At 48.0% G+C, this 23,991-nt stretch overlaps 7 protein-coding genes across 7 annotated transcripts; 4 read left to right on the top strand and 3 right to left on the bottom strand.

The window, feature by feature from the left end:
• Window positions 1-209: 209 nt before the first annotated feature.
• On the top strand, window positions 210-2,773 carry ONS95_004850 (uncharacterized protein). Its single transcript, XM_058498228.1, has 4 exons — window positions 210-1,247; window positions 1,306-1,379; window positions 1,430-2,091; window positions 2,251-2,773. The coding sequence occupies exons 1-3, from the start codon at window positions 293-295 to the stop codon at window positions 1,523-1,525; spliced, it is 1,125 nt and encodes a 374-aa protein (XP_058351739.1). The 5' UTR covers window positions 210-292; the 3' UTR covers window positions 1,526-2,091; window positions 2,251-2,773.
• A 342-nt stretch (window positions 2,774-3,115) lies between these two features.
• On the bottom strand, window positions 3,116-6,372 carry ONS95_004851 (uncharacterized protein; the record flags this gene model as incomplete). The annotated part of the gene is made up of 8 exons (XM_058498229.1): window positions 3,116-3,143; window positions 3,200-3,969; window positions 4,016-4,258; window positions 4,309-4,972; window positions 5,024-5,293; window positions 5,513-5,590; window positions 5,640-5,976; window positions 6,048-6,372. 8 exons carry the CDS (start codon window positions 6,370-6,372, stop codon window positions 3,116-3,118), a joined length of 2,715 nt encoding a protein of 904 aa, XP_058351740.1.
• A 1,785-nt stretch (window positions 6,373-8,157) lies between these two features.
• ONS95_004852 (uncharacterized protein) lies at window positions 8,158-9,539 on the bottom strand (the record flags this gene model as incomplete). The annotated part of the gene is made up of 4 exons (XM_058498230.1): window positions 8,158-8,730; window positions 8,807-9,047; window positions 9,098-9,166; window positions 9,424-9,539. 4 exons carry the CDS (start codon window positions 9,537-9,539, stop codon window positions 8,158-8,160), a joined length of 999 nt encoding a protein of 332 aa, XP_058351741.1.
• Window positions 9,540-9,894: 355 nt separating this feature from the next.
• Window positions 9,895-14,460, top strand: ONS95_004853 (uncharacterized protein). Its single transcript, XM_058498231.1, has 3 exons — window positions 9,895-10,379; window positions 10,429-12,606; window positions 12,657-14,460. The coding sequence occupies exons 1-3, from the start codon at window positions 9,984-9,986 to the stop codon at window positions 13,392-13,394; spliced, it is 3,312 nt and encodes a 1,103-aa protein (XP_058351742.1). The 5' UTR covers window positions 9,895-9,983; the 3' UTR covers window positions 13,395-14,460.
• A 471-nt stretch (window positions 14,461-14,931) lies between these two features.
• On the top strand, window positions 14,932-16,925 carry CKB2 (casein kinase 2 regulatory subunit). Its single transcript, XM_058498232.1, has 3 exons — window positions 14,932-15,082; window positions 15,736-15,981; window positions 16,041-16,925. Exons 1-3 carry the CDS (start codon window positions 15,026-15,028, stop codon window positions 16,536-16,538), a joined length of 801 nt encoding a protein of 266 aa, XP_058351743.1. The 5' UTR covers window positions 14,932-15,025; the 3' UTR covers window positions 16,539-16,925.
• A 1,591-nt stretch (window positions 16,926-18,516) lies between these two features.
• ONS95_004855 (uncharacterized protein) lies at window positions 18,517-20,583 on the bottom strand (the record flags this gene model as incomplete). Its single annotated transcript, XM_058498233.1, has 4 exons — window positions 18,517-18,554; window positions 18,606-19,380; window positions 19,450-20,232; window positions 20,307-20,583. The coding sequence occupies 2 exons, from the start codon at window positions 20,581-20,583 to the stop codon at window positions 19,679-19,681; spliced, it is 831 nt and encodes a 276-aa protein (XP_058351744.1). The 3' UTR covers window positions 18,517-18,554; window positions 18,606-19,380; window positions 19,450-19,678.
• Window positions 20,584-21,163: 580 nt separating this feature from the next.
• ONS95_004856 (uncharacterized protein) lies at window positions 21,164-22,021 on the top strand (the record flags this gene model as incomplete). Its single annotated transcript, XM_058498234.1, has 3 exons — window positions 21,164-21,493; window positions 21,544-21,653; window positions 21,703-22,021. The coding sequence occupies 3 exons, from the start codon at window positions 21,164-21,166 to the stop codon at window positions 22,019-22,021; spliced, it is 759 nt and encodes a 252-aa protein (XP_058351745.1).
• Window positions 22,022-23,991: the final 1,970 nt, after the last annotated feature.

The following is a 23,991-nucleotide window of genomic DNA, read 5'->3' on the forward strand; positions in this document are numbered from 1 at the left end:
ACAATTGACAAGGGCTTTTTGGGTGCTGAGAAAATTCAAGGGAGGGTGGGCTCCATGTTGACTCTGACATCCCTAGTACGTAGCAACGGGTCCCGGCAGGGCAACGGGCACCGAACCCACCCCCTAGCTACTTTAGCTGTGGCGCAGGTGCCTGGGTGGCTGCAAAACGCGATGTGAGCTAGTGCTCGGATCTCTATCGTAGAAATATTGGACGACAACACCGCGCACCAACCGCATCTCCCCAGGCCAGGACACCCAGCTCTGGCAGACGAGTCAATTGAGTCTGGCCGTCATGCTACAACCACGATTGCTGCTGCGGCAGTCCCAGAAGACCTCGTGTCAATATCTCTCGTTACGAAATGCACTCCCCCGATACTATGCTACCGCGATCGACCCCGTCAAGCCGGAATCTACCTCGCAGGTAGCAGCAAGTCCAGGATTCGCACCTCCTTCGACAGTTGACAACAACTCAACATTCCAGATGCGGACATATAAGCCTCGAACTCCAGGTGTACGCCATCTGAAGCGTCCTATCAACGACCATCTATGGAAGGGAAGGCCGTTTCTGGCATTAACATTCGCAAAGAAGGGGCATGGAAAGGGAGGGAGAAACAATGGTGGCCGAGTAACAATTAGACATCGTGGTGGTGGACACAAAAGAAGGATACGGACCATCGATTTCCAGCGAATGACCCCTGGAAAGCACACGGTCGAGCGCATCGAGCACGACCCAGGACGAACGGCACACATTGCACTGCTCAACGAGGAAGCAACTGGCAGAAAGAGTTACATTGTAGCTGCTGAGGGAATGAGAGCTGGAGATGTTGTTCAAAGTTACAGAGCTGGCATCCCCAAGGATCTTCTGGACAGTATGGGAGGGTTTGTGGATCCCGGTGTGTTAGCCGCGAAGACTGCTTGGAGAGGAAACTGTCTACCACTTCACATGGTCCCCATTGGAACGATCATCTACAATGTTGGCTCGACGAAAGGGAAGGGAGCTGTCTTCTGCCGAAGCGCAGGCACCTATGCAGTTGTCGTTTCCAAAGAAGATGCAACTACTAGTGGTGGAAACAAATACGTCAACGTCCGTTTGCAAAGTGGTGAAGTACGAAAAGTAAGCAGAGATGCCTGCGCGACAATCGGTGTAGCTAGTAATCCCCACTACCAACATACCCAGCTGGGGAAGGCTGGGCGGAAGCGATGGCTGAATATCCGACCTACAGTCAGAGGTCTTGCCATGAATGCCGGTAAGGCCTTCCTATATGAGCTTAATTCAACATTGCGAGAAATACTAACATCCCACAGCTGATCATCCGCACGGTGGTGGAAGAGGAAAGTCTAAGGGAAACGTCAATCCCGTCAGCCCGTGGGGTATGCCCGTGAGTCTTCTGTTCGCGCCCCTAATTCTTAACTCGCTAAGACTTTCTAGGCCAAAGGAGGCTACAAGACTCGAAAGGTCAGGAAACCAAACAAGTGGGTTGTGGCACCACGAGAAAGGAACCATGGGAAACGAAGAGTCAAGTAGATGCTCTTCTATACCCTCTGTACTCAGTATGGAATTATCCCTTCCATGATTCAAGACTGCTATGTACAAAAAGGAGTTGAGATACGTGTACCAGTACAAGTACATGAGAAATGTAAGATTTTGTATAGCTGGCATCACAATTACTCGTCTCAACAAAGTGTGAACAACAATCTCAACCAAGGCAGATGAATCATTCATGCATCAATCGCGCAGCTCAAACTCTACTTTTCGCAGGACGGAGTGTCCGTTTCCCATTCGACTCAATCAAGACCATCTCCTTTTCCCATCCTCGTGCCCTCAAATCCATCTTATCTTTACCAGGTTCAATCTGCAAGTTGTCGGGCGCCCAGCTGCATATGATAGGTGCACATACGGCCAAGCCGTCAACTCGGGTAAGCCATGTTCGTGCAACCCAACCTACTACTCAGGCCCTTCCAGAAGGCCTCCTCTCGGACTCTATTGCAGCACACGACGATCCTGGCGTCGACTCCGGGAAGAGCAGAGAACGATGTGCAGATGAAGCGGCAGAATCCCAGAATAGTGGAAAGTCACATTCTTACGCGTCGGTGTGCCTCCCTTCAATCGCATTTTAGCTATCCCAGTATCTGCTCTCCTCCAATCTTAGACATTTATGCATATTATAAGCATGCATACTACGTTTCTACCTTCAAGACTTCTATTCCGATTCGTCTGAATCTCTTGTCCACCAGCTAAAAGCATAGCAGATTTTCTCATGTCACGTTTCACAAAAGTACCGTCCTCCTGTTGCTCCAACCTTGTTAGACCTCGTATGTAGTACAGCTAGGGACTCCAGTCGGTTCCCCAAAGCTGGGTTGGCATCACTGGAGAGTTAAAGTACTAGCGCGTGTGCGGGGTTTCCAAATATAGATGCTCTTCGCTCGGATTATCTTCGTTTGTGTTCGCAGTGCGGTGGTGATGGCTTCCAAGACTTGTAGAGCCGCCCAATGGCGTGATAGGGCTGGGTAACCACAGCGAATCACAATCTTATTCTCGAGGGACTTAGAACCTGAAAGATACACTCCTGTTGACATCCAGGGATGTCTTCCTTGTCAGGGTACACGGGCGGATCCAGAACGAGCAAGACCGAAAGTGAGTGATGTGCCAGCCATTCAGAGAATTGAAAATATGGAGGCACGACTCGGGGGGTTGGGATGAAGAAGGATGTGATATAAAAATAGTATAATGGTGATTCATCTATGCACCAATACACCAAATTTTGCAATCGCAAGAGTGGGAAAAGCCAATCCGTACTCATTTCCTGCATGTTCAATCCTCTCCAAGCCTGTCCTGTTTTGACCTGACCCAAGCCAGATGTCCCAGCTACGTCTGTTGTACATAAAAATCGTGAATACTGCGCCTAGCCAAAATGAGAAACGAGTGCTATCTTAGTCTTGTACACAATGACAGATATTCTGCCTCTCCCAGGCAGTGTGCTATGTCCCCATTCCTGTAATTTCCCAACTTCGTAACAAACACCGCCTGCCATTGATTGGCAGATCATCCAATATTAACCCTGCCTCCCAAGAGGCTCCTTTTAGAATCGAAACTGTGTGAGATGCCGACATGTGTCTATGAGCCGCCTTCCCATGCCATGTCCCTGAAGTATAATTAGAAACCTGGCCAAAGTTGGAATATTTTATTGGTGCAACTCACATTGCGTCCATGGGCCCGAGTCCAAGTAGCTGCCGAAATACTCCTTCACCTACAGGAGTCAAGCCTGATGTAGGTTGGTTGCTCATCTCCCAGCCACTTGGGACCTCAAACCCTCTACCAGGTGTCTCTGGCATACTGAAGTCTGGGGTCATGCCGGTCGATGGAATGTTACTGTAGTCCGGCTGTGTTGAAAAGAAGGAAGACATCGAGCGACTGTCAGCAGCAGGTCGGTTCTGGTGGGAAGAAGCAGGACTGGTTTCGTAAGATGCAGCTCCTGAATCAGATTGTCCTGGTTGTAGATTGGGTCGTGAATCTGAAGGTGTAGAGGCATTTGGTGTAGGCCGGTTGGAGGATGAATGCGTTGTATCTGGCGAGAGCCCCGTATCTGCACCGTTACTGCTGTCACTATTGCCGTAGCTGTTCATGTCTCCAGATCCATAGGCTGCCGAGCGACGAATTTCGCCGATCGCCAGTCCCTGCAGTGTTCTCTGTACTTCGTTCCCAGAATCGGTAGGTGCATGGTCAGGAAGCGGCATCCAATTTGTCTGGTCTCCAAAGGCTTCATTCCTTGAATTTGAAGCCCCAGCTGAATTCGGTTCCGAGTCGCGCCGGAAATCATTCTGATTTTCGGTTGTACCAGTAGGACTTGCCTCCTCTCCCATTGGAACTTCTCCTAGAATCTTCGTGTATATGCATTCATTTCGAAAGGTGTTTGGGAGTCCATTGGGTCCTTGTCCAAGCTTTGGCATCGTTGCACTTGATATTCCAAGCTACTTCATGTCAGCATGAGCATTCACAATTTACTAGGCGACTTACGTTATCTTCACTGTATGCAAAAACAGACTTATACTTTGGGTTGCGCATACCAAGGCCTTCCAGGTCAACATCCAACTGTACCAAAAACGACTCTGTTAAAGGATTCTTCTTCTTAAGAGCATTCATTGCAGACAGAAGAAATCTGAGAGAGTCTGCTGTCTGGCTGTCATCCGGTCGGCTCTTCAGGTACTGAACGAAGACTCGTGCAGCTACGTATAGGCAGAAAGAAATGAAGGGGTTTGTCTGTTACGAGTTAATCTCGAGTGGTAAGAAGGTTGAGAATGTAGACTAACAGATGAAAGGTCTAAGTGAGAGACTAGACGCATGATGTTCGCGATCTCATTAGCTGCTGTGATGCACCGTACTTTGCTCTCTGCACTGATGGATGCCGGAAGATGGTTCTTGTCCGCCTTGTATATAGCAGCTTGATGCAAGCAAATCGTCGACGTGTGAATGTTCATGTTCGTAAACACAATATTGGGATTGTTGAGTCCATTCGGAAGCTTTAGGTGTGATGGCATGGATAGCGATGTATTCAGAAGAATATTGTCCATATTTCTGTGGCGTTTCCAGAACTCCCCATTCAAGTCACCATCTCTGCCGTCAGAATCTGGTCGATGAAGATGAATCAAGTTTCGACCAAAAAGACATGCCATCAACACAACGCCTCCAAATGATGAAAGCTTAGATGCACCTGAGGGCGACATGGAATCGTTCAACGAAAGGGTACGCTCCGCTTTACTCATATTGAATGCTTCCTCAGAAGCGGGCATGTCTGTCAAAATGTCCTTTTCATCGATAGACATCGGCCATCCCGTGCCAATGCTGGCGTAGCGGTCTTCACAGAATGCGTACCAGAAGGTCCGTCGTCTTTCTTCTCGTTCCGTCCAGTCTCGTGGAGCAGGTAGACATTGTTTTACATCCAACCCAGCTCCATCAAGACGATGCAACCCCATCCTTGGCTGGGTTAGCTGAATTACGCAGAAGCACCGTACTCGTTTCACTCACATCTGGCACATCCGAATAGCAGCTCCTGTACTCATCCAGGCTCGGGGAAAAGACATCATCTTGAATTCGTAAGAGGCCAAAAGTGCGTGTGTCTGCGCATGTGCAATAGAGATGATGTGTTCACCGTGTCCTTTCAGCGCGTCCGTCTCCATGTACTTGCGAGCGCGATGGTAGAAATGGTCCTTCAGATCCATGTATTTGTCGGCTACAGTCGCAGCAAGTGTCCACATAGCATATCGAAGCGCCACAGGAGGGCGTTGACTTGGTGCTCTATTCAATTGTCAGTACACATGCGCTTGTACTTATTCAATTATTGGCGTAAGCTGACTGGCAGCAAAAGGGGATTGTATCAGCAGGAAATTGACTTCAAACATGTGGAACGGTCGTGTAAAATGGAATATTGGAAAAGCAATAGATTACAGCCGAGAAATCGGAAAAGCTTCTGCATCTTGATACTTATAAGTAAGTTGGGAAACAATAAGCACGTACAGATTCATTGCTGCAAGGTATCGATATTTATGAATCATAGGTACCGAAGGGTGGATTTTGTCGAAATAGATCTGATGTCTGGATTGTAACATGAGCACATACTCCATGGAGTCGCAAGTGGACTTACAATTCATCAATAGTGTCTTGAGGAGGCAAAGGCTCTTCCAGACCAAGTCCTATCATTTCCCATGTGAATGTGTTATCATCCAGACCCATGCCCATATTCATGTCCCCCGTAAACGTCATGTCCATCGGCGCTTGAGGCGATTCCCCATTGAACGCCCAACGGTCGGCATCTGCTCCGCTCCCAAGGTTTATCGAAGGGTTCGAAATGTTGAAATCGCCCGCAGGACTTGGTCGGAGGCCAACTCCGCTGACAGTTGCCGATCCATTAGTGAAACTCTGCGGGATTTCTGGCGTTGGGGGCACAGGATCCTGCGTCTTCAGTAAAGTCTCGACTTGCTCTGGAGAACACATAATTAGTGCTTGTTCCTGGATACTTGCTAACGAATTCTGTCAAGCAAGAACCACATACTCAGTCTCTCTTCCAGAGCCTTTACATAGCCGCGCTTTGGTCCAGATTTCCTGCGTACTTCGTCATAGGCGCAACTGTGTCCCAGGCGTGTACATGTCGAGCAACTAGGTTTCGTGCCGTCGCACTTGAGCTTCCTCTTCCTGCAAATGATACAAGCTATTCTCTTCGGCTTGGGGACATTCGCATCTCCTCCGCTCGCATGGTCCGCAGCTTCATTTCCATCTCCTGGGGGGCTCCGCGCTCGTTTGTTCCGTCCCGCATTCCCCGTTGGACGAGAAAGGTCGTTGAAGTAGCCGTCTGGAGGAGTATTTGAGCTGGTAGACATAATTAGGGGCCTTGGAACAGAAATGGGACAAAATTCCAATTCTGGTAACTCGACTGTCAATATCCAAGTGCTGGTGGTTGTGAAAGTCGTGTTGAGACTGAATAGTAATCAAGCTCTTATTGAGCTGTGCCGCTCGACGTAGTGGGTCACTTTCGAGGTTCTGGCCAGAACTCGGTACTTTCTCTTGAATGAGATAACTTGTCTGTCCAGCTGTACTTGTTACATAGCTGTGTGCTGAATATTCCTTTTCAGAATGGGATCCTTGGACCTGAGCTGGAATGAATATCTGAGGATTGGAGATAAAGCCCGGCGTTCAGGAACAAGAGAGGGTCCAAAGCCGGCCGGTGTCTGTGCTCAAAATAGCAAACCGCCTCTTGCAAACGTCAGGTAACGTCAACCTGTCCTGTTATGACCTATGACTTTTGATCACGTCTAACAAATCTTGCGGTAGAGATGAAAGAAGGAAGAGGAAATAAACGGTTCGCTGGATTGAGGGCAAGGAAGGAATGGTGGCATCTGTGGAAACGCGAGGGACGCGATAAAGTAGATCAAGGTATTATTATAAAGAGGGTCTGGGGGCGCTTTTACTTTACGGAACGCGCAGGATACCAGAGATAGTAAAGACCAGGATAGTGGAGGTACAGCAGTGCTACAGTAAGGTAGTGAGTGCACAGGGTCCACCTGAGTGAGCACTGAGCACTGAGCACTGAGCAGCCGCCCGGCCTGCCAACGGTTTTGATGGCTGTTATTCTAACGAAATGTGGCAGCGTCCCTGGCGCAATTTGTCTTGTCTCCTCACAGCACCCCATCCCCATCCTCATCTCCATCTCATTCCATCCCACTGCGCTCGCTGTGATTCAAACGGCACGGCTGATGCAACCGGCGCGCCACAAAGTGTCCAATGGTCTACTCACCAGGCACCAGCGGATTCTGAGTCTGATTCCGTAAGCGTGACCTCCACGCTTTTGCAACACATGCTTCAACTTGATGCCACTTAGTTCAGCCTTGCGGGGAGCTGTTACCAATCAATCCCAGGCGGTGAAGGAGCGTGTGTGTCTTCACAGGCTTAAGTCAACCCATCCTGATCCTGTTTGGGTTGCCGAGGCGGGGGAATAATTGAGCCGACTACTATCCTGTCTTCGATTACTATATCCAGTAGAGCAGAGGTGACGTTTCGCCACGAGGCCTGGTATGCCTGGATCTATCTGATCACCGAGGTTGCTGCTTGCAGAAACTCGATGCGAGCGCAAAAAGCGTACTGTGACAACTTGGCTTCTTCCTTGCTCTGTCAACAACGGAAGACCACATCGTTGGATACCAGTGTGGCAGCTACCCCTTGATAGGTTCATTTGGAACTGATATACCGAGATGAATCATAGCAATTCCGCTCCTGGAGATCTACAAGAATCTAACTGCGTGTTTCGGGATATTGGAAATGAAAAGTTTCCCTCAACACTTGGCTCATACAGGCTAAATCAACCCCCTCAGTTTGTTCCTGTGTTCTGAAGTCGGATAACGCCGGCTCCTGCTCAGAACTGCTCAGAACTGGTCAAACCAGTTCAATTTGGTGTGACGACTTATTTGCATGAATCAGCTCTCCAGCTCTTCCCGCTCTACGTCTGATGACTGAAATTTCTCAAGAAACGAGAACTACTCGGGATCTATTTCCACATGGTAATGTAATGTTTCCGGCTTCAATTGCCATTGCTATGATGACGCAGAAAGATAGAAGTGTTGTAGAAGTCTAATCGATCGTCATCCCTCATTACATATGAACACATTTCTCTATTTTCTATCAGGATCAACTCCAATGATCCGAAGACTTCCGAGATCCGTATAGGCCAGCCAGTATCTACTCGGATGCCAAGCTACAGCTGGACAAGAGCCTGCTGTTTTGATACTGTGAACATACTCGCCAGTCTCAGTGTGTGCGATCTCCAGTCCAGATCCTTCCTCGCTTCCACCAACAATGTAACTTCCGTCAAAACTGAAGGATATGTTCCTGACAGGACCGGTCATGTCGATCAGGGTTCGTTGACAGATCCAATCTGTGGTGTCCCAAAGTGCAATGATTGAATCAGATCCTCCAGTAGCAAGAAATCGTGCTGTCGGCTGTATGTCAACAGAGATACAAGATGAAGTATGGCCGTTGAGAGTGAAAGCGTTAGTGGGGTCAGACTTCGAGTAGAAGATTGGCTCAAATGCTGGGTATGAAAGGATCTTAATTCTGCCTTCCCCAGTTGTTACGAATATTTTTTTGCCGCTGTGACAAAACGTAATCTGGTTCGTCTGTATAGATTGTTGGTGAGAAGCGATAGGGGTGGATTGAGTGGGCGACAGAACGAAGAGATTGTCAGACTATGGCCAGTTAGCACTACTCACACGAGATGTAAACCGAGCACTTGGTTCTTGAGAACACATAGCCGAGCCGTACCTTATTGCCCACTACCAAACTCTCTCCATCAGGGCACCAGGCGAGCGTGAACGCATCGCCAAGTCCCTTGATCTCGTTTATTACAGCTTTGGTTCGGACATCCCAAAATTTCACAACACCGTCGCTACTGACACTACACAATTCTGCATCCTTGACAGGATTGAACGCCACTTTCTCGATAGGAGCTGTATGTCCTTTGAGTTCTGTGGAGTACTTCACATTCTGTCGTTCTGGGTTCCAGCTACAATCGTCAATCCAGAGGAAATGCCCGTCAGTGAGAGAAAGACCTACACTCGAAGTATTCGGTCCGCACCAGTTGCTATCAAGGTTCCAAGCGGGTTCCATGCAATAGATCGGATGCTAGGATGATGTCAGTCTACCAATTCTCAGCTATGAAATGCATAGACTACTGAGTTACGCCTCAAAGACAAAGGGTCTGGTACTACCAATGGTAGTTCTGCTTCCTCAACCCAACTCATTTGGTCATCACTGACCCACACGTGATCAAGAGCAGTTGAAAAGATGTAAACCCATGATCTAATAAGATCACAAGCATGAAAAGCAATGAAAGAAAAACATGGAGGTCTGGAAAAGTGGCCAAATGATGTAGCACATACCCATGAGAACCGACTCCTCGAGACGAAGGATCGTGGTACGCTATGGTTCGAAGGGTCCCGAAGTATCCTGAGAACTTATCTTTCGAGATACTCTGACGTGTGCGAAGTGGTGCCATGATAAGACGAAGGTAGATGGTCGATGCCGAGCTGTCAGAGACGCAAAGTGTGGAATACACAGGAATCGCAATTCTCGAGCCTTTTGTCGGTAAGTGTATTATTTCAGAGGAACATCGTAAATTGTCGTAGCGACACTGGGACTATGATTCTTGACAGGTGTGAATATACAAACGAAGATGATGACTCGGAAGTATGAGTGTAAGGAATGAATCGAGCAACACTAGAAGCGATGCCATCGTTCTCCTTCATCCTCGCTTGTATGCTTGTGGAACCCCTGTGAGGTTAAGGTAGTAGCTCGGCACTTGCCCAAATCCGGGTGGTCTACTTTGAGCATAACCTCACTGCACTCTCTCCCCAGCTTCTCCGAGATGCACCACGACGACACAGATTAGAGCTTCGCCTGCTCGTTCGTATGCCTTGATGTGCCAGCCTAGCTCTTCGGCATGTACTGGCCGATTGGAGCCCCGAGGGTATATGCAGCCACCAACAGAAAAGCTCGCAGGGACCGCCTTTTGGAATCTGACGATGATGCGGAATCGCGCGAGACGACCGAGGGCAGCGGATCGCTGGTAGATGCTCCGAGCAACGGGTCCGAATTGGAGGATGAAATTGACAATGAGATACCCTCGGAGCTATCAACTCCAGTAACGCCAATGACTCCAGGCATCCATCCCCTGGAACACGATACCCAACGACACCTCTCTTCGCGGCCAGCTGGACATGACTCTACATTATCAGGATCTCTTGGGAAGGAACCCTTATTGTCACTAAAGATTTCGAGGACGGGGCATCTTTTCGCAGTAATAACGTCAACTTCGTTGACAATTTGGCAGACGAAGGTGTGTTCTCTCCCGTTCGGGCAAGCATTGCCGCTAACGATTCGTACAGCCAACTGCCATATTAGCCGTAGTGGTCCGCTCGAGGAAATCCTTGAGCACCTATGGCTCTAATGTTTCCCTTCTCGTACGTCCCGACTCTGCGATATTCGTTGTACAGACGACTTCGGGATATCTGATCACCTATACACTCGCTACAGACCCTGACGCCCGGGTGTATCGACCTCATTTTACAAATCACACTAGTGGGCAAACTCGAAGACAAAGTAATTTTAGCGGAGCACGGAGTCAAGGAGGCGATAGGATCCTCTGGGGCCCTGGAGAGGGAGGCGGAGCCCGGGAAGTTTCAGTACGATTTCGAATGGTGATCAAAGTTGACGCTGGAATTGGCAAAGCGCTTGCACTTGATGATGAATTAGTTGTTGCAACACAGAAACCGGCAGCAGTGCAATGTATACGTTGGACCCCTGATAGTGCAGGAAACCAAACGAGTACAGAATTGTTCAGTCGGATGGATTGGCTGCCAAAGAAGACCACAGTAACCGAAATGATCCATGATAGACCGATGAACCTTTCGACATGGATAACGAATGATGGGAAAGGCTATGCGGTACAGCGTCTGCCTCAGCAAAAGGATGCGGAAGCTCCTTCTAAACTCTTCCGGGGCTACTGTTTTCACAGTCCCACTTCACCTGCGAGGAACGCAGTAAAGGCTGCCATAAATGCAAGATTTTCGCTGATAGCTATCGGCTGCGTGGACGGGACAATCCAAGTCTACACAGCGAGGGACTACGTTGGTAACATTCCTCCATCTCATTTGCATAGGGCATCGGTGTCAGGTCAATCTTCGGGTCGTATAACTTGTTTATCCTATTCTCCTGACGGATATTATCTGTTTGCTGGCTTTGAAAATGGTTGGGCAACATGGAGTGTGTTTGGGAAGCCAGGTGCCACAAGCTTTGGATGCGATCCAAGAATATCTGAAGAGCATGCAGAGGGTTGGCTGGAAGGCGTCAAGGAAGCGACCTGGCTAGGAAGTGGGTCGGAGATTCTCATCATTGGTCAGCAGGATGATCGAATCTGGGCGCTGGAAATGGCACGAAGTGCTGTAACTGGATGCTATGCATCCGCGAACATTTCAAGAACCCTGCTTCAGACCACTTCAAGCATAATGGTATATCGCGGCTACGACTTACCAGATCTCACCACGATCTCAGCAGAATCCTCGCTGTGGCACAATGCGCAGATTCCATCCAGCTACCTCGTGGATCAGTGGCCTATGCGATGCTCTGTCATTTCAGCAGATGGCAGATATGTTGCAGTTGCTGGTCGCCGTGGGCTAGCACACTACAGCATAAATAGCGGCAGATGGAAGACATTCGTCAGTGAAAGCATGGAGAACGAATTTCAGGTTCGAGGTGGAATGTGTTGGCACCAGCATATTCTGGTTGCTGCCATTGAGGCTGGTGATTCATTCGAGTTACGCCTTTATTCCCGTGAAGCAGCACTTGACAATTCACTTGTGCTTCATGTTGAGATAGTGCCATCGCCAGTCGTCCTCATTACACCATCCGGAGATGATTCGTTACTCGTGTACACATATGACAATCTGTTATATCACTACATTTTCACAACAGTATCCGGCTCCATAAAACTTGTCCAAGTTGGGCAGATTGCATTTCATGGCATCGTCAGATCTCCTGCTCGGGTCAGAGGACTCAGCTGGATACTACCGGATGATCAACTTCTTGAAGGCGATCCTTCCCAAGATGTGGCAGTTGCTACCGTGCTCTTCCTTGTTGACGGCAAATTGGTTCTACTGCAGCCATCTTTGAATGAAGAAGGAAAGCTCAAGTATGACATGCGGGTTATTGCGCCAAACGTCGAGTATTACACGTTGATGAGGGACCTTCCTCTCTCCAGTCCGACCCGGATGATTGGGACAGGAAGTGCGTCAATTGGTAACCATCTTGACAGGGACGAAGGGAATGGTCTGCGAGATTCTTTGTGGGTGTTCGATGGAAAGGATGTCAAACTGTGGACCGATGTTCAAGATGTCCTCTGCTCAGCTCCCTCGGAACTGGGCCGGGAACTTCCTCCAATGGTGTCAATATCGGTGGACTTCTACCCTCTATCGGTTCTTCTAGGAAAGGGGATCCTTCTTGGCGTTGAGCCAGAACTTATCCAGCGACGTGATGTGAACTTTGCCTTCTTCAGGTTCGCAATCCGGGTAAGTCTATTCCATCCCGCCTTTGAAAAGAGCTAACCCTTTCCTTACAGACCCAGTTGTTTGTTCCAGAAGTCCTTCGCTTTCACTTGTCTCGATTCGACTCATCGGCTGCGCTGCACATTGCACATCGGTATCAGAGCCTGGAGTATTTTCCTCATTCTCTTGAGATCCTTCTGCATAATGTTCTTGATGAAGAAGTTGATAATCAACCAACCCCTGAGAATGCGCTACTTCCAGGCGTTCTGTCCTTCCTATCGTCATTCCCACAATATCTGGACATCGTTGTTCAGTGCACGCGAAAGACTGAAGTACGCTCATGGCGTACTCTATTTACATACTTACCGCCACCGCAAGAACTATTCGAAGAATCTCTGCAGCGAGGTTCGTTGAAAACCGCTGGAGGCTATCTACTTATTCTTCACACATTTGAGGAACTTAGTTCAAGCTCCGAGCAGTTGGTCCGCCTTTTATCAAGAGCTAAGGACGAAGGGGACTGGGAGCTGTGTAAGGAATTGGCCCGGTTCCTAACAGCGTTAGATGAGACGGGGGATACATTGAGAGAGGCCCTTGAGATGGTCAAACTCAGAAGCCCTCAGAATGAGCGCGGCAATACAAGCTTTCTATTCGAAGGCTCACGGTTGAAGGTTCCGCACCGAACCAAGAACGCTCCTGTCACAAACGGAAGCAATAGCAGCGATATTGATGAGCAAAGTAGCGGCAGCCGGAGCCCAAGAAGTCCGATGGATGTTGGTGCACCAGTAGACTATTTCTCACAGAAGGCTATGTAAATCTAAAATAGACCTCGAGACTTCCAGCAGTCATAGGTCGTTGTCCCGTATCTTGTCCATGGACATGGATCTGAACCCTTTCGCTGAATGGTGCATATCGCCGCCCTTGACATTCGCCTCGATGCCATATTGGCAGAGTTGCCGGTGCTATTCGTAGATCTCTGTCTTTTGTTACATCGATTCAGGCATCATTGTATTGTTGACTCGAAATCATGATATCCCATACCTATCGTTATCGGTTCCGCAATGGTCAAATTTACCCAGAATCTGTGCCTCCTTGTCGTGTCGATCGATTCATTGCAGAAGCATCGTCAAGTGTTGCGAATAGGCCAGTATTATGTCAAGTCCAATTCTAGGCAACACTGTTCCTGTTTTATCCGATACTTTTATGTCGCGCTCCATAAGTATGAGCAATTTTGCACAACACAAGTAGACAGGTTCGCCAGATCTACGCATTCCTTGCTTTCCAGTGCTCCAGCTTCCAGACTATGAAGTGCCCTTACATCCAATTGGGGTCATGTTCATCTGATCATTGCTGTCGATAACGGAAATCGTGAGATTTAAAGCGTTTGTAAAAGTGTTGGGCAGCATACTCGTGTGCTGCATATGGGTTATTGATGCTATAAGTATCCCAAAGATTCGGCGTGTTCGACCTCGGTCAACTCAAGTCCTTCTTCATAAAGAGATTCAAATGTAGCATACAGTGGGCTTGCTTCATTGACAGCCAACCTCATGCCCATGCCTGCCATGAGCTGCTATGTTGCGCGCCAGAAGCATGCAAAATCAACTATCATGATTCCTGACAATCACAGCTTGTATTGTGTACAACTTCAGATTAGTGGAGAAATTGAAATTTCCGCGATGTTTTGGGAAGAGAATTGATGCGCCTCCATCAGTCATCCAAACATCCTAGGGGAACTTGAGGTATTGGCTCTACAAATCGTGATTGAGGCATTTATTTACCTCAGTAACAAATGGGTTGAGACTCAAATCAAATGTCGCCGAATGCTTAGGCGGTACACACTCACGGATGATACTCAAGCAATTTTCGTGGCACTAGAATAAGGCCATTTGTTGGGAATAAAATAAATCTCTGATTGTCCACTTGAGCAATGATATTTACAGTTGGTATGGATGTCAGTTCTTGTAGCCATGACTACGAATCGGCTTTCTTCCCCCTTCCCCACTTTTCTTATCAAGGTGTTATCTAGACAGAATTATCGTCTTCCTAACAAGAGCAATCTGTGGCACATGCAGGAGAGATTTCTCACCTTGTGCAAGTAGCAGTCGAAGTTATTTACGAGTACTCGAGAGGAGAATCGTTATCGTATGGAAGTTACTTGACCTTTCTATACTGTCCTAAAATTCCCGTAGCCGCAAGCGGATGAAAGTAAACACATCGTCGGTTCGGTAAAAGGGGGGCTTAGCGGGGCTTAGCGCAGCTGTACACTAGTTGCAGCCTGAGGCTGAGGGCGGTGACTGCCCTGCCCCTCCAAAACCAATATTCCAAGCGAAACTGACTGCACCCAACCCCAAACCACAGCTCAGGATATCCCCTTGAACAGCAACGACACCGTTGCCTACAATTTGGCAGGTGCCGCAAGAGCACATGCTGAAGGGCGACGCGAAATATGGACGACTTCAACAGCGAGACAGATAGCGATTACACCAGCTACTGGAGAGATTGGGTAAGCCTCAGCTTTCCTATACGTTTATTTCCTTTGCGCCGCACGTTTTTGTCTCTGCTGCATGGAGAGACAGCTGCGAAGAAGGGTCCAAACTTGCAGGAGAGACAACTGCGGTCATTCTTTGTTAGATATATGGCCTCCATCACTATCGGCGCGGTAACGGTACCCCACGGCATTCGTATGCGGAACCCCTCGTCTAGGCCGTTCAACATGTACATGCAAACCGCAGAGCTCACCTTTGAACCTACATCCATTATCGAAGCGTTTATTCTCTCCTCAACCTCTGCAGCACTTGCCGTAAACCTTCGACAACCTTCCCAGCTGTTTCGCCCGGTTCCGCCTGTCCTTCTCAGAGAGGTTGATACAGCTATGCATCCCTCAATAAATATGATGGAGCATTCAAGCTCTGGGGATATCGCCAACGAAAATCTGGAACATAATATGGGCGGTGTTCGCTTGGGCAAGCTGAGGACCTGTCTACAGCGACGTGGTTGGGTTCGCAGTGGAAATCTCAATCTCGGCAATTCGGATTCGAACTCTTCAGCAGATTGGGGTCTCCAAGTGCATCATGGAGATGATGGACCCTATTCTGCTTGCGTACTTATTTGACATTATCTCCAGGAGAATAAATCCGCTAACGGCTTTGTGTATAGTTTATATCGTCTCGAGGCAACGAGTACTTCTGTGAGATCGATGAAGATTACCTCACCGATCGATTCAACCTCACTGGCCTGAATACGGAAGTTCAATACTACCAATATGCTCTGGATCTTGTCACAGATGTCTTCGACCTAGATTGTGATGATGAGATGCGGGAGACGATCGAGAAGTCTGCGAGGCATTTGTACGGACTTGTTCATGCCAGATATATCGTTACTACTAGGGGTCTGGCCAAAATGGTGTGTAGCAATCCGATCTTCGCGTATGTAGAGGAATCTTTGCTGACCCTTTCCCTTAGCTTGACAAGTACAAGAAGGCAGACTTCGGAAAATGTCCCAGAGTCATGTGCAAATCGCATCCCCTCCTCCCAATGGGGCAGTCGGATAACCCGAACGTCAAAGCAGTGAAGCTGTACTGTGCCAAATGCGAAGACATCTACAATCCTAAGTCCTCCCGCCACTCCGCCATCGACGGCGCATACTTCGGCACCTCCTTTCACAACATTATCTTTCAGGTTTATCCCGCCCTGATCCCCGCAAAGAGCGCCGACAGATATATTCCTCGAATTTACGGGTTCAGAGTGCACGCCCCAGCGACTTTGATTAGATGGCAAGATGGGCAGAGAGATGACATGCGGAGACGTCTCAGGAAGCTCGAGATAGAGAGTGGTTTTAAGGACGATGAGGAGGAGGTTGAGGCGGAGGATTCAGAGAATGATGATGATGATGAAGAAGGTGAAATGGAGCTAGTAGAAAATGGGGAGGTAGAAGGAGGAAACCTTAACAACCAGATATAGTTTCTGGCTGTTTGGTGAGGGCAGTGGTTTGGCTATGATTACGGCTTGCTTTCTGAATGATTGTTCTAGGGAGGATGGGTTATTCTTGCATGTGTCTGGCGTTGGACTTTATGGACATATGGCGCAGCGAGTTCAGTCGCCTTGCCAAGCAGGGTCGCTTAGAATGCATTTGTTGAGAAGCAATATTTGATTCAACTTCCATTCCGTTTTGTCATCTTGCGTTGCTTCGTTTCACTCATTACGGCAGCATTTTCTATTTTGGTGTTAAAAGCATAGGAAGGGCGATTCTTCACCACGAACCTAGCTACTCGATCGAGATAGTTATGACCCGTAAAGTTTGACATCTCGAACGTCGGAGTAAAAGACACGGTTAAGCGTTGTGCGAAGTCCAAGATTCAAGAATTTCGCGCTAAGTGGTGCTGCCATGCTCTGTGACCAGGATGCTCTACAAGCAGCGCAATAATCATCATAGCGATGATCGCTATCTATAACCTTCGACTTCTGACATTGACCTTGAATTGAACTTCAAATCGATGATATTTACCTCATCGGATTTCCTTACTGAAGCCAGAACTTCAAACCCGCCGGACTCATGAGCAGGAAGGCTGCTAGCAAATAACTATCATGCCATACCACCTCACACGGTACAGTTAGCATTCCCTTACTCACTGTAGCTTAGACATAATCATCTCTTACTATAGTTATGATGCCATCGTGTTTGTTCAATTGTCTTCGTTATCCTACTTGGTATATCACTGGCTTTGCATACGTGGCAGAGTCTGTAAATTCCGTGACCTCGGTTGAAGGAAAGTCGCCGGCAATGTACATTTTGTAATCGCTATCATTATCTGAGTTTTGTTATTTATTTTCTTGGGCTGGAACAGTTTTCGCTGCTGTTATGAGTACAATGCTTCTACCATATGAGTCGCCTTCTCGCAGCACTGGAATCTCTAGCACTTTGTCTCGAAAGGAAGAGCCTACACCCCTGAAGTGGATAACGATGTGGAGATCATCTTACAACTGGGGAAACGAAGATCTCTACATTATTTACAATGCTCTTATCCTCGGTGGACCTCTAGACTACTCGGTAGTCAAATACAAAGTCCTTGAACGACCGACTAATGCTTCGACTTCCTATAAACGCCACCCTCAACCCAGATTGAGTCATCGTTGTCTTCGCAAACCCCAGTGCCACAGCCAAGATCCCTAAAGCACTCGGGATAGCACGATACCCATCTACGAGGCAAGAAATTTCCACCTACAACGCGGTCCGAAACTTTTAATCGACTCCCTCGTCCTTCAATACGCAGTGGAGCTGCTGTTCATGGCGATTGTCACACTGGTGCAGTATCGCTGTGTGAAATTGAACATGCTTACCTCCAGAGTTCGCACCCTTGTTAACAAGTGGTACGCAACCTCTCCACTCATTTTAATCCACGATTCTGTTTCGTTCTTGAGAAAGTTCGGTCATCTCAACACGCTTTTCAGACTCTTGTGGCGAGACTGTGCTGCCATTCTTACGCATGATGAGCACGATTATATGTTTGAAGCAGCATCGACATTTATATAAACACACATACTGGCTCATTATCATGAAGCATGGCTGATTTATTCCAAAAAAAAAAAATAAGAGGATGCATCTTGATAGTGAAGAAAATGGCTTTGGGCGGGCTTGGATCGATAGAAGATCTCGATGGTAGACCTTTGCTGATCACTTTGACTTTGGTGGTTTTTGTCTAGAAATGCTAACCATGTTAGATTTTGCGGGAGACCAGATAAAAGAGGGATATTGTACCCGCCAGTTCGGGTTATGAAACGCATGGTCCAGTTGCCGAGTCCATGCAGCAGCGACGACAACCTAACAGTAGCACCTAGCACATAGAGTCTGGTCGGAATTGACTTTGGACTAGATTTTCCTAACTTCTGAAAGGTACAGATCCAAATTAGGAAAGGGCTAAGTATTGTAAGCACATAAACCGCCTGAAATTCCATCTTCGGCATCAGAAAAATGGTGGTCTAAAACAATGTTACTATTTGTTGACTCATCCCGTGAGTTTTGTTACTTGCCTCTCTTCGACTAGTCCACCAACATTCATGTGTTTTCTGGCCAATAGTGACCTTTGACATCCATTTGATCTGGGTTTTTTTCCCCCTGATATCGCGTTGCACGAGATTTGAGACTACCGTTCTGAGGTGATTGGTCACTGTTTATTGGAGATGGGCGAAAATTTACTTTTCGCTATACTTGAACACCATTCAGGACTGTTAGCTGTCAAACTTTCTGTCCTACTTCAGAGAATCTATCTAAATTTGTCGTTCTCTATGACTCGTTTCCCTGCCAAGCCTAAGTTCCGCGATGTGGGTCCAAGTTCGTCTTCAGAATCTGCTGTCTTCTGGCATGTTAGAAAGATGTAAATAGTAAGGTTCACCATCTAATAGGTCTTTTTCCGATTGCGAGCAGGCAGATCGCGCTCACTTTACCCGATCTCCACCAAATATCCTACCACAACAAATTAAGCGAGCCTGATGGCAATGTCAGCGTAATCAACTAGCTCGTAACTGAGATACAACTACTTCTAGCAAATGCAAGAAATCGTTCGGCATAATAGATAAATTAGATAGAGATGTATATCTGGCTATGTTTCTGCCGTACAATTCCCCAGGTACCGAGACGAAACAAAAGGTTCTTGCGGGTGGCTGCTTTATCAGATTTCAACAGCTGGCGTTGTCCATTGCTCGGTCAATACCCATCCCTGGGTTACGGAAACTTAAGAGCCTCATATGCAGTTGCAAATTGTGAACTGCATGGACAAATTAAGCTCCGAAGAAAGTTGGCGTGAGGCTCTTGAGATGTCAACACAAATACAAACACGTGAGTTCTGGAGACACACAAGGAGGATAATTGGCATACCCGGCTCATTCTGTAAGGCAGCGCATCAAGACTGAAAGGGTAGCATGCAAATGCATAGACAACCATAAGGTCAATTTGGCCAGGAACCCACAAGCAGCGTATTGATCTGGTCATTTCAACATCCATTATACAGGAGATTGTCGAACGAACGCCCTATCCATGCAAGCACCTCTTCCGGTATGATACCTTTATGATACAATCTTACACAATTCAGAATCCTTCCTACTCCTCACCGTCTGCCCAGGAATGAGGTCCAGCTTGTAGATTTCGGTTGGTCATCATCCTTGGACTTGGTTCCTATGCGATCCAGGGGGCCTCCCGTTCTCTGTCTCGCCTTCTCATCCGCGAAGGCCTGCTTAGCCTTCGTCGAAATTGCAAGCTTCTTATCCTCAATTGCGCGCACAATATCACTTTCCCGCTCGCCCAATACATCGTCCTCTTCGCTCATAGCCTCATAGCCCAGTCTTTTTTCGCTGCTCCCCACATTATCACCCTCTTCCTCGTTCTTCAGACCAGAAAAGAGCCATTCTTTGCCTCTCGTGAATATGCCCTTCTTCTCCTTCTTCGCCCGTATAAAAGCCTCTAATCGGGCAGCATGCTCGTCCTCAAGACTAATAAATTTGATGTCTTCTTCTGTGGCAGTCCCAGATTCAATAGCTTGCCTCGCCTTATATATAGCATTCGCACGGATGGCTTTCTGTTCTTCAAAGAACTGCGCTCGCTTTTTCCGGTTGAGGATCATCATGTCGCCCAGAGCATAGACCGTAACACCGCCAGCAACCACTGCAAAGTACCAATTAGCATCTAGAGGAATCCTTCTACCCAGGATTCAAGTATTAGAGCTTGGGCGGCAATACCTGTAGCTGCAATCAGACTCAGCGTGACAAATTTATGTGCCCGATCCGCCCATACCCGGCCTCTAATGACCACCTTGTCGAACGTTGTAATCTGTGCATCTCGAGCTCTATCCGCAGCAGCTCTTAATCTTCTGACCTTCTCCTGAGGGGTCTCTCCTGTTGGCGATGGAGTTGATGCCGATTTCCGGGGTGGCTGGCTTCTGGAAGGAAGCTGCGCTTTGGATTGATGGGGTATCGTCGAGGTAAAGCGTGTGGCATCTGTCGCTGATCGTGGCATGGTGAATCAACACAGCTGCTTCTTGCCCAAGAATAGGAGGGGAGGATTGGTGGTGGTGGTTGGTATTCTTACATTTGCTTCACGGCTTTGAACAACAGGAGATTTTCTAAGTTTTGGCGTTCGATGATGGATGCATTTTAGCGCGGTGCGGGAAGTACCCGCTTCTTGGATGCCAGTGATCTCGCACCTGTGGACCTACAATATTTTACTACCCGACGATGCTAGAGACACATGAGATTACACTTGCAAGAAGTGTTTAATAATTTGCTCATAGCTGACTGTCTCCGAGGATTTTGGCAGTGGTTGGCATTAGCCGCAAAAACCTCGGTGTTTTGATGATGCTTGAAGTCGCTTATTTTAGTGCCAACTCCTTTGTACCTTCGGTGTGAGAGCGGCTGTTCTGAGCTCCTTCACGCATCACGACACGCTTTTGCCATCTTACAACTCAAGATGATGGACACAGCATCATCTGGATGATTCATTTTACTCGCCATAAAGGTGCTTCTCTGGCACTGAGAACGCTTGCTTGACAAGTTGCCATACTGATTTGTCTTTGGTCCAAAGGCGCTCACTTTTTGGGATGGCTTCGAATGATCAGCCAGCACAGCCAGATTTGGCGTCAATACTGAGGACCCTTGCTTCATTAGCACCTCAAACTCAGCCGCAACAAGATCAGCCTACCGCATACGGCCAGCCATCCTCCTTCACTTCTCACTTTCAGCCTTCTCAACAGTCCTGGGTTCCACCTGCTGAACAGGTGTCGTCCATCCCGCGCTCAACAACGCCATCCGAACCACCACCTCAGACGAGTGTGGCTGATCCATCTACAATCACTGAATGGTCGGCTGGTCTAAAATGTGTGATGAGAACTGTAGTGAAGCATGAAAGTATCCTCAACGACATTCGGAAAGTATGTTTCCCGTGCTTCAAATATAATTCAGAGCTAACTATATTTTCAAGATGATGAAGAATCAACGTGATCATGAGGAAGAGTGGTGGAATGGGAGACAGAACTTGGTTGAGAAGCAGAAGGCAAGAAAGGAAGGCCAGCAGAAACTTGATGATGTGTTGTAAGTCACGCTTCGTCGATGCACAAATCTACGTATTGACATACTCCAGAAAAGCAGTTGGTGGTGCCGTCACACCTGGGTTTGCGAGCAATCATTCCGACGACCATACCAAAGAGCTCAAGACTTTCGATATGAAGGTCTACAAAGCCCAGATGCAAATGGTAAAAGAGATGACTGCCAAGTTGCGAAGCCTTGGGGTTCCTTTCTTTGGAACCCGGTCAGACTTGGTCATTCCAAATGGGAAGGAGGCAAATGCAGTGAGTGGAACAGCTGATCGAAAGGACGAAAAAGGAACGATTGACGAGATCGAATTGATGAAGTTGCAGCGGAAGATGCTCATAATCCTTGAGGATCTCTGTAGCGATTGACACCAATGAGGGCGAGAAGAAACTGCTCTGTTGCACGTCGTAGCGGATGTACTTTTTCCATTCCGAGAAACGAGACGCTATTTCAGGTATCAACTCGGCGAAACCTAGACGGCGGGGGCAACATAAATTCAGATGATGGATAATGAATATTTCACATCGAGTAGAATATGGATTCTATTGAACTCGTACAGAGGCACGGAGGCGAAGTTTCCTCCCCGATTCGTGGCGTGATGATTCATGATACATATCAGATCCATGGTACTAAAGTCGAAAGTCAACATGGGACGAGTGGCTTACAGTCAGATGATTTATCACGGAGGAAGCATACCTCAAAATCGAAAGGCAAGTATGAGAACTTACCAAACCGGTGAAACCCCATGGGTCTTGAACTTGCTCGGTAGTTCTCCTCCCCGATTATCCTCTTCTAGGTTGTGACTTCGCGGCCATGAATGCCAATATTTGGCTTGGACTCGCCTGTACCACGATAAACGTATTTTTTGATGCACATCGCAACGGAGAGTGTCTTTCCATAGCGGCACAGTGCTCAGACATGAAGAGCAGAGAGAAGAACAGAATGTTGGAGAGTGGGTATCTTTAAAGTGACCGAGCTGATAAGCCCGAGAGAAAAGTAACTTTTGATGCACATCGCAACGGAAGCTTCGCACCGTTATTTCCTGATTGATACAATCAGACAGGGAGCAAGGCATAGGAAGTCAAAAAGCCCATGCTGTGCTATAACCCAAAGACAACTCAGACAAGTTGGTGGCGCATAGCATTGATTGATCTGATCCAAGAAAGACGTTTATTTGCAATAACGAGCAATCTTCTTGCATGCTGAAAAGTATGCGCGGCAAATGTACGAATCAGCCGGCTGAAAGAGATGCGTGCATATGGTACGGAGGATAAAGTGCCTATCTTGAAGGGACAAGCATCGGGCATAAATATTAACTTCCGGCCGGAAACCACAGGCATTAGATTCTCCTAAAGTTCTCAGTTCCAAGAAACGAGAGTTCAGGCGCATGTCCAACTACTCAGGTCCGAATCCAAAGTCGGATATGGTCAGCTGTATCGAGTAATGCCGTCCTAAGTCTGGCCAAACTACTACCTTATAAATAGATCTATGGCGACGCAGAAAGCCCCGGCATCATCTGGACACCAGCAACCGGGATAGATATTCGTGGAAAAAGTCCTAGGCGCATGAAAGGGCTGAAGATGCGTAGGCCCGAAGCAGACTAGGTGCTATGTGGTGATGCTGGAACGAGACGCTCCGCCAATCTCCCGGTCCAAAAACAGAGTATGGAACCACGAGATGCGCAAACTGGCTACCCAGGAACTGTGAACCCTCTTCCGGACGATATGCATCAAAAAAGTTCAAAGATTTCTGATGGGCTGAGCGACCTCCTGATTCGATGCTCCTGTAGTGGCTAGGGGAGACAATTCCGGAGTGTTTTGAATCCAAAGACTCAACGGATTTTCGACCTCCTCATTGCCAGCTTCATAAACATGATTTTTATCTCCTATTCTCAGCTACAACCAGGCACCCAGGCAGCGCCATGAATCTCCCCACGAACAACCTTCTATATTCTCCCGGTCATAAATGTTTGACTGCCTCCAAAGTTCGCCTACTATCAAACCTCTCACACGGCCAATTCGCAGCCAGCTATGCTCTTCCCGAGCACCAGGTTCCTCGCCCGAAAGCAACACAGCTTTCCTGGGTCGGGGAAGAATGCGACATGCATCAAAATATCCACCTGCCCAAAAAGAGACACATGCCTCGGGCCAGACACCGATAAGTATGGTACGGTAGCATGAATAGGGCGTCCATATGAAGCATCCGCCTTCCTGATCGCCGTGCGCCCAGTGGACATGTCGTCATGCCAGCATCGTGCGCCTTCGCCCAGCTATGGCGCGGAAGATCGCCCTCTTTCAGCCCTTTTCGCCCTTTTGCGCCCTTTCGTAACTCTGAGGGC

The sequence above is a fragment of the Cadophora gregata genome (assembly GCF_030347475.1).
Source record: "Cadophora gregata isolate MNR1 chromosome Unknown scaffold_15, whole genome shotgun sequence".
Classification (NCBI taxonomy): domain Eukaryota; kingdom Fungi; phylum Ascomycota; class Leotiomycetes; order Helotiales; family Ploettnerulaceae; genus Cadophora; species Cadophora gregata.

Excerpts from the sequence above, each read along its gene's own strand:
- ONS95_004850 (XM_058498228.1), top strand. The coding sequence starts at position 293 with ATGCTACAACCACGATTGCTGCTGCGGCAGTCCCAGAAGACCTCGTGT. Across the intron at positions 1,248-1,305 it reads AGGTCTTGCCATGAATGCCG|CTGATCATCCGCACGGTGGT; the intron begins GTAAGGCCTTCC and ends AACATCCCACAG. Across the intron at positions 1,380-1,429 it reads TCAGCCCGTGGGGTATGCCC|GCCAAAGGAGGCTACAAGAC; the intron begins GTGAGTCTTCTG and ends AAGACTTTCTAG.
- ONS95_004853 (XM_058498231.1), top strand. The coding sequence starts at position 9,984 with ATGTACTGGCCGATTGGAGCCCCGAGGGTATATGCAGCCACCAACAGA. Across the intron at positions 10,380-10,428 it reads TGACAATTTGGCAGACGAAG|CCAACTGCCATATTAGCCGT; the intron begins GTGTGTTCTCTC and ends CGATTCGTACAG. Across the intron at positions 12,607-12,656 it reads TCTTCAGGTTCGCAATCCGG|ACCCAGTTGTTTGTTCCAGA; the intron begins GTAAGTCTATTC and ends CTTTCCTTACAG.
- CKB2 (XM_058498232.1), top strand. The coding sequence starts at position 15,026 with ATGGACGACTTCAACAGCGAGACAGATAGCGATTACACCAGCTACTGG. Across the intron at positions 15,083-15,735 it reads CCAGCTACTGGAGAGATTGG|TTTATATCGTCTCGAGGCAA; the intron begins GTAAGCCTCAGC and ends CTTTGTGTATAG. Across the intron at positions 15,982-16,040 it reads CTAGGGGTCTGGCCAAAATG|CTTGACAAGTACAAGAAGGC; the intron begins GTGTGTAGCAAT and ends CCTTTCCCTTAG.